The sequence below is a fragment of the Pipistrellus hanaki genome (assembly GCF_964339955.1).
Source record: "Pipistrellus hanaki genome assembly, chromosome: 1".
Classification (NCBI taxonomy): Eukaryota; Metazoa; Chordata; class Mammalia; order Chiroptera; family Vespertilionidae; genus Pipistrellus; species Pipistrellus hanaki.
In genome coordinates this window covers 175199546-175212184 of record NC_140503.1, presented here as the reverse complement: position 1 = coordinate 175212184, position 12639 = coordinate 175199546, and the positions used below count along the sequence as shown (strand labels likewise).

Here is a 12639-nt window from a genome sequence, read left to right as displayed (position 1 = left end):
GGCTATCGCATTTTGTGGAAGAGCCACACTCAAGGTGCCAAAGAGCCGCCTATGGCTCTTGAGCCACAGTTTGCTGACCACAGGTTTAACCTATTCACCAGTTGAAGGACATCTTGGCTGCTTCACATCATGGCTATAACAAATAATTCTGCCATGAACATCCATATGCAGGTTTTTGTATAACTACCAATGTTCATTTCTCTGGGATAAAAGTCCAAGGGTACAACTGGGGAGATAGAATGATAATTGTACTTTTAGTTTCAGTTTTATAAGAAGCTGCCAAACCATTTTCCAGAGAAGCTATACTGTTCTACAATCCCACCAGTAAAATATGAGCGATTCAGTTTCTCATCAATATTGCCATCATTTGATATTGTCACCATTTTTTTTAAGTGTTTCATTTTAAGTGTGCCATCTTTTGTCATCTTCCAAGAAATGTCTCTTATCCTTTTGGTCCATTTCTAATTGAAGTGTTGTGTGTGTGTGTGTGTGTGTGTGTGTGTGTGTGTGTTATTGGCTGTTTTTTTTTTTATTGTTGACTTTTGAGAGTTCTTTCTATATTCCAGATACTAGCTCTTTGTTGGATTGTAAATATTTGTAAGTTTGTTTGCAAATATTTTCTCATCTATAGATTATATTTTCATTCCCTAATATATTTGTATATTTAAATTAGCATATCCTAGTGTGTTGAACTTATTCCTATACAACTGTGTTTTCCTTTCCTGTCATTGTTTTCTTTCTTCATCATCTATCATAAATACACATTCTGCCTGTCACTTCCATACATGCCCTCATTATATTTAATAAAACTGATCCTCTGATTTTTTGCTTTATTATTAAATGGCTTTGGAGGGTGGGAGGTTGCAACTCATACTGATATTATGTTAGAAACTAAGAGTTGAAAAAAATCTAGTTTTGTTACTTTGCTCTGCCAAAGTCCAAACAACCAGTTGGAAAATGGAAAATATGATTATACTTGATACCATAAATGTATTATTTTTAAATATTTTAAAATAATACCTATATTATCATTTTATCGTATTTGTCAGTTCACCTAATTAGTATGCTATGGTGTACTAATATGAGTGATTATTTTATTTCAATTTAAATAATGGCTCTTCCTAAAATTTTGAAAAATGTCAAATTCTGTTGTGTCTATAACTGCTCTCCAAATGAGTGTTTTAAATGTTGCCTTTTATTCTTTTTTTACTCTTATTGAAAACAACCCAGTGATTTCTGTGATTGAGGGGATGTTTCTTTAATTTTAAGCTTTTCTTTGTTTTTAACTTTTTTTCCCAACTTTATTTTATGTTTTGTTTGTATGGAAGGTTGTATTTTGCTTTATTTTATTTTACTTTTAGCAAGCATGGGAATATATACTTGCTTATTCTTTGGATAAGAGAACACCCTAAATGTGGCTTAATCAGCTTTGTAAGTCATTCTATTTCTTCCCCATTGACCTGGGTACGTGCATTATTGGAAATGTGTGCTTTAGCGGCATATATTTTTTTTTAGTCTAATTAGCTGCCTGCCTGTAATCAGGACTATATCAACTGTTGTCATTCTAAATGTTTCCTTTCTTTTTTTCAAACACATTTGCCTGATTGACCTGTTTTTTTCTCTGTCTTTCTATGGGGCTGCTCCAGGAGCCATGGCTAATCATCTTATAAGCAATGCTCTGCTTCGTCCGCATGGTACTAACAATCCCTATAACACATTGCTTGGGGAACCGGCGGTCTGTAACAACCCTTCTGTCAGCATGTACAACGCACAAGGTGTGCTGGAGTTTATCTTAATTTTTTTTTTCAAGTCAGAGTCCCGTTTTATGTAGCTTTTATGGCCACATTCTATTTTTTTCTTTCCTTCCTCCTGCCTTTTCTTTCTTTTGGAAGCAGACACACAGATTCCTTTCACCTTCTACCCCTCTTGGTGCTTTTATTTTCCATTTTCCTTAGGTTTTTTTCATAGTAAGAAACGGATTCCTTTCTTCTGGTAAACAAATGCTTGATTCATCAATATGTGTTGGTTTCTTTGTGATGTCATAAAATGTATTGTGGCTTGTCAGTACTTTTCTTGTTGTTGATTGATTTTGAGAAATGCGGTATTTACCTAAGGTAAGTAAGCTAAGGGGACACTTGAACCACTAGTCTTAATGTTATAAGATTAAATAAATAATCATACTCTGTTATACCATGAAGCGCACGCTAGGCACACAGCTTCAGTACTGATGGAAGCATTCATGTGGACTCCAGGGAAATTACATTAAACATGGAGGAAAGAACGGTGAACTGAACAGTAGTAGTTCAGATTCTCCTCCAGTTTTCTATGGCCCACATGAGCCGGTTCATGAAGGTCCCCAAATCCTTTTTCTATTGTTAAAAACAAGCCTTCTGAATATGGTTCTTCTACATCCTCTGGTTTTAAATGATATAAAATTTAATTGTGCCCTGGCCAGTATGGCTCAGTTGTTTGGGCATTATCCTGTGCAACGAAAGGTTGCTGGTTCGATTCCTGGGACTGGAAGCAGCAATTGACATACTGCTCTAAAATCAGTGTTAATTCTTATTGTTCTCCCTCTTTTTTCCTCCCGCTCTAAAAATTAATTTAAAATATTTTTTTAAATTAATTGTTTATCAAACAAAAAGCATAAGTCTCTTTAAACAATTTATAATATTAAAGTCAAGACATTGAAAATGTCAATATATCATATGTAAAGAGACCACAAGAAAATAATATCCAAATAAAAGTTTTATAATCCTAGTCAGATCTAATTTCAAAATTATATTTGAAATAAAACTCACTATGAGACAGAGATGTCCGAGATTCCTTCAAGTTAGATGTGATAGATTACGAGTATTTAACATTTCCAGGTGATTTTGAATAAAATACATATTAATCCTTTGTGAGAATCTTTGTGGGAGGTTTTGGTTTGTTTTACCTTCTCAATCAGAGGTGAAAGATTAGGGGCATAATTAGTGGCTAAAATTTGGTGTGAATGCCCATTCCAGAAAAGTATGCTTGCTTCAGCATGGCCATTGGGTGTCTAAAACCATCTGACCTTCCCATGTGGCCTTACCAAATAAAAAAGATGCTTTTAAATTATTTCTAAATACCAAAGTCAGTAAGTCAGAAGTGACTTCAGGAACACAGTCAAATTGGTTGTCAGCGGAATAAAACAATTAAGCAAACTTTACATTGTATTGCCTTTTTAAGTCCCATACATTTAAGAAGCATAGCATTTTAGAATCAGAAGAAAGAACAGATTCATTAGGTCCTCCTTATGACATTCCTAAAGTGCGTTCTCTAATAGGGCCCTTCCCAGCTCAGGATTTCCTATACAGTGACTCTAGAACAAGAGAAGTTAGGAGCGCTCAACCCCCTATGCAGTCAAAAACCTGCATATAACTTTTGACACCCCCAAAACTTAACTGCTAATAGCCTCCTGTATTCTAGAAGCGCCAGCAATGACATAAACAAGATATTAACTCCTAGTGTGTATGTTGTATCAAACACTGTAGTCTCATAATAAAGCTAGAGAAAAGAAAATGTTATTACAAAAATCATGAGAAAATATATTTACAGTATTTATTTTTAAAAATTTCACTTACATGTGGACCCACACAATTCAAATCAGTGTTGTTCAGTGGTTAACTGCATTAAACTGCTGCATTGTTCCATTTGTTGTATATATTTTTTTCCTTCCACCGAGATGAAGTTTGCCTCTGGTCATGATGCTTAGATTTGCCCTCCAGAGCAAAGAGCAAAGCATTCTGCTCTCTGTTGCAGTCCTTTAAATACTTGAAAGCAGCTAACCTGTCTTCTTTTAGACCTCTATTTCCCTGGAAAAAAACTCAACGCCATCAGTGTGAGAGTTTCTAGGTCCTTCTTCATGGTCACCCTTCCTCTCCCCTCCCCCCACCCCCATAAATTTATCATAAAGATTTTAAAGTGTGCTGACAGTAAGTTTTAAGTGATGTTAAATGAAGATTTACAGCACATCTGCAAATTAAATCTATCCTGCATTATTCATTCAAAGAGTTGTTGGAAATTGTTTTAAAACTAGCAACAAATTTAGGTAGCATTTATTTAAATTTTTTATTATTCTGATATAGTTTCTAATGTCTTATATAATGAAAAATATAATAATTATTCTATGTTTTTCCTGATTCAATATCTGCTTTCTTCCCTTATTTTCTTTTTATCACTCTCCCAAATTAGATTTTTCTAAGGACGAAACATTTCTGTAAACACTATCAAAATGAAATCCCCATGATGCAAAAGTTAAAATAAAATACATATACTGAAAGTTTATTTCTGTGGCATTTATTACTGGATATTGCTACTAAGATTACCAATAAATACACAGAGGATTCTCCTGAATGGATTTGTGGTTTATGCCAGTAAATTAAATTAATTCTACTGAGTTTCTTAATCATAAGATACCAATAATTTTAATCATGTTTTTTCAGAGTCAGAAGTGTAACTGTTCAGCTATTGGATGCTTAAATATTTTTAAGATGTTAATAAACTATGGCAGTGCTTGAAATCATTCTTTTTACAGTTAACCCAAAATAAATCTTGGTGATTGTCATTTGCTACTAATCTTATGCTTTCAGATGAATGCACTTATATTCTTACTGGCAAGGTGAAATCTTACATGAAATATAGGTGGCTCAGTATGTACGGGAGTGGTTTATGTTGAAGGCCCACTTAGTTCTGTTCTTTGGGTCCTCTGATGCAGTGGCACCAATGCTATCCAAGCAAAAAAAAATTCAGATTTAAAGTGCCCATTTTTGTTTATAATGCCTTTATTTAAAATATGTAAAGATGTGTTCATAGTGGTACTGACGCTTATTGTTAGGAACAATGATGAATAATATTTTTTATTATATTGGATTTAGAATGTCTTTGGAAATATTTAAAACTTCATGCATAGTATTTCTGGGCCATTATCTTTTTGTCAATATTGGACAATTAAATTTTCGTAAGACCAATTTCATTATATATAAACCTGTCAACAAAACATAATTTAGAGAGAAAGTCATGATTTCATAAAATAATATACATCTTAAAGTAACTGAATTCAAATTCTAAAACTTTAAAGATAGTTACATCCTTAGGATGGTATATAGCGAAGAATACGTTATATACATTATAGTTGGTAAGAATACAAGGTCATATTATAAAATATATAAGTAAATAGTCAAAGCCCAAGGCAGATGTGAAGAGAACGAGATAGCAGTATCCAGAGCAAATCGAGATTTCCTTTCTGGTCCCGGTTCTGCCTCTCAGTGCAGGGTAGTTAGGTAAGGCGCAGTTTCCTCATCTCTGAAAAACAGGGGCTGAACTTGTGCTTTCTAGTTCTAAAATTCTGTCATTGAAGGAGGGAACTGAAATGAGCCTACAAAGCATTTCCCCCTGTGCTTCACTGGTTTGGCTTTCTGTTTCCAGTTCTCTCTCTAAAGCTATTTTGAAAATGTAAAAGAAATTCCTCTGCATCTTGAAAAATTTTTTGGTCTTTTGCTGAGAACCAAGTAAACATTTGAAGTGCGCACACCTTATTTCTAAAGCAGTGGTTAAAGTCTAATAAGCCAGAATCTCTTAAAATGATGTGGCTCAGTGAATTTGCAGGAGTATTTGTGTGTGTGATGATGATTTAACCTTCCTGTACACAGAATCACAAAGAGCAGTTCTTTTGACCTGATTAAAATATGGGGTTTTTTAGAAACATAATTTCACTGGGATTGTTTTTAATGGATCAGCTCAAAAGTGTTTGATTGCATGTGATTGTGCAACAACCCAGAAGAAAATGATATTGATGGTGGTATTCCCCCCTCCCTCACATTTTCTTGATACAGAATAATGATTGGATTTAACCTTTTTCTTTCTCCATAGTTATACAACTTTTGAACATGAGCTCCAGAAATGGCAGTATTGATCAGTGTTATTCACAAATGATAAGAATCATTTATATAGGTACAGTAGGGGAAAGATAATCTTTGTACATGGAAACAGAAGATAAGTACGGGGAAAAATTATGAAAACCTTCAACTACAGTCTCTCTGTATATAAGCTAAAAATTTTATAATTTTGCTGAAAATTTTTAAAGTTAATGTTTCTTAGAAGTGGGCATTTTCTAACATACATACATACACACACATATATATCTATATATAATATTAAAATATAATTGTGGAAATATTCATGGCTTGCCCTCAAATACTTATTGTCCTTGGTTTGTGTGATAATCTTAACTTGGAAAAAAAAAGTGTATTTGTTTGAAATTTACAAACTGTAGAAACGCTTCTTAAAGACTCATTTTACTAGCATGTGTTAAGGTGGGGTTCTTATTTTCTGACTAACATTTCAGTATTTTTAATTATGATAAACCACGTAACACAGACTCATGAATTTTGGGGCAGTGAAAATTATTTCCTTTGACTCTTTTTTCTGCATATCATCAATTTGCTTTTTACTCATGTTTCTCCTACTGTCGCTGTAAGCTTACTTGTTGTTTTTTCTTTCCTTTTCTTCATGCTGTCGTTTAGAGCCCTACAGAGAGACAAGTATGGGAGTAAAGCTAAACATTGCATATCAAATGTAATTTTTTTTAGTTCACTTTTATTGCATCACATATAGATGATGTAGTTATTAAAAACAGTTCATCTCACAATTTAAAAACTTAAAGAACCTATGAATTGACTTATATAAATATATGTTCATAGAGATTAGACGCCTTTGTTGTCTGATTCTTTTACTGTGTCGCATAATCAACATAGTTGTTAAGTCTCATGTAATGTTTGTGTGAGTTAAATTGTTTTTAAATTAAGCATTTGATTTTGCTAATTCATAAACTTTTAATTTTTATTAGTACATGTCTCATACAAATATATGTCATAAGCAACATGCTCACTTTAATTTTATGATGGCTGTTGTTTTCAACCCGTACCTAATGCATTGACAACAGAAATAATAAACTTGTTTCAATGCATCAGTCACGCGACCATGACCATCAAGCCTACCATAGCAGCCTCCACAGCAGCCCTCACTCATCACACATGGCCCTCTAAAAAGCATTTACTTTTTTTTCCTTAACATTGTGGATTTGTCTACAAGGTACCTTATAACCTGAAAATAAATCGCTTCACCCTATGTCTGTGATGGGTGCTTCTTTAATGTATTTTATGCACTGCTGTTTTTGAAAACTGTGTTACTTGAATACAGAGTATCATCAGAAGTCTACCTAAAAATTGACCAATTTGGGACACTTTATTTAAGCCAGCAGTGAACTAGTTCAGTTTTGATAAACAATTGCATCACAGATATAGAATGAATGCTATATTTTCACAAGTTAGCAGTACATTGAGAAGTTTAATGAATTATTCAATTAATTGTTCGGTAAAGAAATACTCTTTCTTATTTGCCACTATTGGTCGAATGTTTGTGTTTGATTTTCTTTTGTGGTTGCATTTTGAAGAGATTTATGGAATTCTAGATTCTTGGATTTCTGTTCATTCAAGAGAATGCAAAAACCTTGAATAAGCATGTGGTCAAATTTATTTCACTATAGCTGTTTCTCCCCAGAACACAATGTTTAATCAATCTCTTTTTAAACCTAAAGTTTAATTTATACACAAAGTAATCACTCATTATGAAATAGAAACTTCAATTTTCACATTTTCACACTATGTCTTTAGGAACCAGATCACATTCTTTTGTATTATTATTTTAATGACCCTAAACAATTACTAATGGGTTAATATGTAATAGCAACCAAAGTGCTTATAGCAGGAAAAAAAGTAGAAAGTAAAGACAAATTTATTTTTCTTTTGAAAGTTCCTATGTGCAAATTATTTTGATGTGCCCCTCATTTGACTAAACATGATTTTATGACTACATCATTCTGACAAATTTAACATAATCCTTCTGTGGTTTTGCATGATGTAGGGATTACTTTTAATATTACAGACTTACATATCAAATTATTAGAAAATACTTGATTCATTTACTTTGACCAGTATATTCAAAGTACCACACAGGAATTATGTTACTATTATACCTATTCCAATGTTAAGACAACATGTAAAATTAAAGGTAACTAATTACTGAATTGACTTGGATGTGTATAAATTGAAAGCTATGAATCATTATACCAAAGTTTTGCTTTTTTTTTTTTTTCTTTCTCTAAATTGTAATTAAATAGGCTTCAGATAATTTTAGGCAATGCTTGTGTGTAAATTGCAAATTCATCGATTCTTTTTTTTTTAATATATTTTATTGATTTTTTACAGAGAGGAAGAGAGAGGGATAGAGAGTTAGAAACTTCGATGAGAGAGAGTTGTCGACCAGCTGCTTCCTGCATAACCCCTACTGGGGATATGCTTGCAACCAAGGTACATGCCCTTGACCGGAATCGAACCCTGGACCCTTCAGTCCACAGGCTGACGCTGAGTCTATCCACTGAGCCAAACCGGTTTTGGCCATCGATTCTTTTTTTAAGAATTATTTTAAATAGTTTTTTTCCAATTATAAGATTTCTATCAATTGTCCAAGTATATATATAGTTTTGTACATTACATTAGTGTTTTTGTTTTTTACTTCCAAACATTTTATACCCAATTTAAAAAAAAAAAAAAAATGCTAGCAATTTATACATACTTCGCAGTGCTATGTGGTTTTTTTTTTTTTTTTTTTTTGGCTTTTGTGTCTGTTGTGCGTCCCCTGGCCCATCGGGCGGCGATGTCACGGTGTCCTGTCGTGTCTTTCAGAGGGGCTTCTGAACAATGCCAGGGATACAAGTGTCATGGATACTCTACCACTGAATGGTAACCATGCCAACAGCTACAGCATCGCCGGCGGCGAGTACCACCTGAGCAACTGCGTGCAGATCCTGGACCGCGGCTACACCCACACCGAGACCACGGCCCTGGAGAAGAAGATCCTGAAGGAACTCACGTCCAACTACATCCCTTCCTACCTGAACAACCACGAGCGCTCCTCCTGCGAGCAGAGCAGGAACCTGATGAACAAGCTGGTGAACAACCTGGGCGGCGGCGGCGGCGGCGGCGGCGAGGAGGATGCCATCGTCCTGGACGACGCCGCCTCCTTCAGCCACGAGGACGGCCTGGGCCTGGAGCTCATCCACGAGGAGTCGGACGCGCCCTTGCTGCCCCCTCGGATGTACTCGGTGGCGGAGAACCACCAGGTCCAGCAGCCGCACCACTACCCGCGCCGGCGCATCCCCCAGGACCACAGCGAGAGCTTCTTCCCGCTGCTCACCAACGAGCACACGGAGGAGGAGCCGCCCTCGCCGCCGCGGGACGCCCGCTACACCAGCATGCCCGCGCTGGCCGGGGCGCCCCCTAGCGCCGCCACCGCCGACGCCCACGGGGTGCCCGCCGGCACCCAGGCGGAACCCCCGCCGCCCAGGGCGGGCGACGCCGCCGCCGACGACGTGTACTACAAGAGCATGCCCAACCTGGGCTCCCGCAGCCACGTGCACCAGCTGCACACCTACTACCAGCTGGGGCGCGGCAGCAGCGACGGCTTCATCGTGCCCCCCAACAAGGACGGGAGCCCCCCGGAGGGCAGCAGCGCCAGGGGACCCGCGCACCTGGTCACGAGCCTATAGGGGATGATGGATGGGCGCCCCCCCCCCAAAAAAAAAAACTGCCCGCTCCGCCTGGGGGACCGCTCCGCCTGGGGGACCGCTCCGCCTGGGGGACCGCTCCGCCTGGGGGACCACTTTGCTCCAAGCAGTGGGAAGGATGCCTGCTCCTCAGTCTGGATGCTGTTCCTGAAAGACAACCGCAGACTGCCTGTCAGACTATTTTCTTTTTTTTTTTTTTCTTTTTCTTTTTAAAATGGGATTTTTAGGTCTGCCCAGGGGGAGAAAGGGAACTGCTGAACCTCCCCCCCCCCCAACCCCCTGCGCCCTCTCCTCTCCGGCCCTCCCCCCCTCTGATGGGATGGAGACTTCATTATGTTAATGAACGAGATAGGAAGCAAAGGCGCTCGCTGTGGCCTTGTTGACCACGTGGTGTGTGTTCTGACATCTCTGATGCTCTGTTACTAGAATGACAAGGACCTGATGTTGTTGTTCTGTTTTTGTTTTTTGTTGTTTTTTTTTTTTTTTTAAAAAAAAAAAAAAAAGGCCAGAAGAGTTGTTTGAAATGAGTAACAATGCTGCATCTAGAGTGGAGTGCTGCACAAACAAACATACGAGCAAAGCAAAAACTGTATCATCACCTTAGTGTGTTTTTTTTTTAGTCACGCACAGCCTGGGGTCACCACGGCAGCAGGGACAGCTGTGGTATGCAAAAGTCAGACCACACGATTAATAACGGAACGGAGGGGAGTTTCTAGAATTATATGCTAGACGCATATTTTATGATTTGCTGTATTAACTGATGATAAAACTAATGGCAGAAAAAAAATGGAGCAATTTCTATGTAATGTACAGATACTAGCATTGCACATATAGTCTGCTTTCTGTTCCTCCAGAATTTGAGTCCTGTTAATGTAGTGCAAAAAAAAAAAAAAAAAGAAAAAAAGAGAGAGAGACACATTTTCTTTTTTCTTTCGTGCTGGTCTTGCAAGTTTGTCTACCAGTAAGAGAGCAAAGTTTCCTTACTTTTGCTTTTGTTTTCTTTCCTTCATTTTTTTCTTCTTTTCTTTTCTTTCCTTTTTTTTTTTTTTTTTTTTTTTTTTTTTGCCTATTTTCTTTAAAATGTCACCTGGCAAAAATAAATAAATAAATAAATAAAATAATAAACAAATAAATAAATGAAACTATCACTTTATAAGAATCATTTTCTAGTAATGCAAACAAATTATTTTTTACAAAAAAAAATAAAATAAATAAAATTAGACTTCCTTCCTCACTATATATCTTTATCCAGTCAGAATATTTCCAAGAGCATTTTTGCAAATTAGAGCAGGACAAACGTTTATGTTCACGGTGCACATCTGTTGTGATGCAAGCATATTTGGCAAGTGATTCATCACCATGACAGTAGCTATGGTTCTAGAAGTCAAGAGATGTCAATAGAACTAGTAGGGCTTCTGCATGTGAAAACAAAAAACAAAAAAACCATGGTGTCCCATAGGCATTGCAGTGCTGAAGGCTCAGTCTGATCCCCACGTGGGCACCTGCACTACTGATTTTTAAAGGAAATCCACTCCCTTGTAGTCAGAATCAAAAGGTCAAGCTATTTTGAAGTGATTAAAGATAAAAAAAAAAAATCTCTTCTGTTTGCTAACAGGAACATTTATTTATTTGACAGGATTTTAAGTAATCTAGGAATACAAGAGGTAAATTAGCAGCACATATAATTTTCTTTTTTGAATTTACGATCCATTTTGTATGGTCTCAAAGTTGGATGACCTCATTACTAATATTTGTTGTAAAAGTGAAACTTGTTTGCCAACCAATAAACAACTGATTGAGATTTAGTAGATATTGTATTGATGTATGTACTATATGATTGATTAATTATTCTTTTTTTGTTTTTCTCACCTTTCTTTCCTTCTGTTTTCAGTATGCAAACTTTTCCTAGTCCTCTTTGGCCCAATTGAGCCATGCAAAAGAAATTAATCTGCCTGAATGAAAATAACCTAAGCACAGAATTACACAGTTTTTGCAGAGTAAACCAGAAGAATGGGATGGGCATGTTTATGTTGGCCGAAATAAGATGTATACTAACTTACTTTGGAGCACGTTAATATATAGGTTATTATGTGCTTATTTATAATGCAGCTGCAGTCTCTTGAGCTTATTATAAAAGCCAATTCAATCAGAGATTTAAGTATTAAATTGGGGGGAGCGGAATTGGATCATATAATTTCCTTCCTTGTAAACTCCATTTTGATGTTAGAAATGTAAATCCACTCAATCAGCAAAACAGAGTAACGGCAAAGAGAACATCCATTTTGTAATGGTAGTATAAGACATTTCAATACTAATTTTCTCTCGTTTTACATGTGGAGAAAGTGGAAGTAAAAACATTCTCCTAAATAAACTATTTTGATCTCCAATTACTGAAGAACATGTACCAAGTGTGCAAGCATGGAGCCTCACCTAGGGCAAAGCTAGAATGAATTTGCCAAATTATTCTCTTGCAGTATGTAATATCTTGGTGATCTCTTTTTCCTTTTCATTTCCCCCAAACCTAAACACCTACAGCCTGTATACTGATTTATTAAATGAAGATGGGAAGGAATCGTGTAGAGAATAGCCAGTAATCTATAGTTTTAAAATATATGACACAAGAAAACCTTTTGTGCCGAGTCAGAGTACATCCTAACCTTATATCACCTCAAGATATCTTATACATCCTTCCTTTTCAGTCACTTACCATGAGTATTTTTTTAAGTCTACACATTTTCTTTAAATTGTAGAAGAACCACAAGCTTTAACAGAAGTTAACCACAAGCTTTAACAGAACTTAAAAGATGCCTTTTTTTTCTTTTTTTTTTTCTTTTTTGCCATCTTTGGTTGACTCTATCTTTTACCAATTATTATTTCCTAGTGAAATAATGTTTTAATAACATTTTAGACTTGAACTTGTTTTTCTCTCTGGGGTCTATGTCACATGATAAAGTTTTCTCCTGCCACACTATGGCGACCTTAGCACCTGA

At 36.3% G+C, this 12639-nt stretch overlaps 1 protein-coding gene across 36 annotated transcripts in view; it reads left to right on the top strand.

The window, feature by feature from the left end:
- Positions 1 to 11459, top strand: part of ADGRL3 (adhesion G protein-coupled receptor L3) — a 723514-nt gene extending 712055 nt beyond the window's left edge. For 13 of the 36 annotated variants that reach the window (XM_084885604.1, XM_084885585.1, XM_084885582.1 and 10 more), the window contains one exon: positions 8769 to 11459. In XM_084885604.1, the coding sequence (XP_084741730.1) occupies positions 8769 to 9631 (863 nt within the window). In that variant the 3' untranslated portion in view covers positions 9632 to 11459. Of the gene's footprint in view, positions 1 to 1646; positions 1776 to 6548; positions 6601 to 8768 lie in introns of all 36 variants that reach the window. The other 23 variants (XM_084885586.1, XM_084885602.1, XM_084885600.1 and 20 more) reach the window with 5 other exon arrangements.
- The last annotated feature ends 1180 nt before the right edge of the window (positions 11460 to 12639 follow it).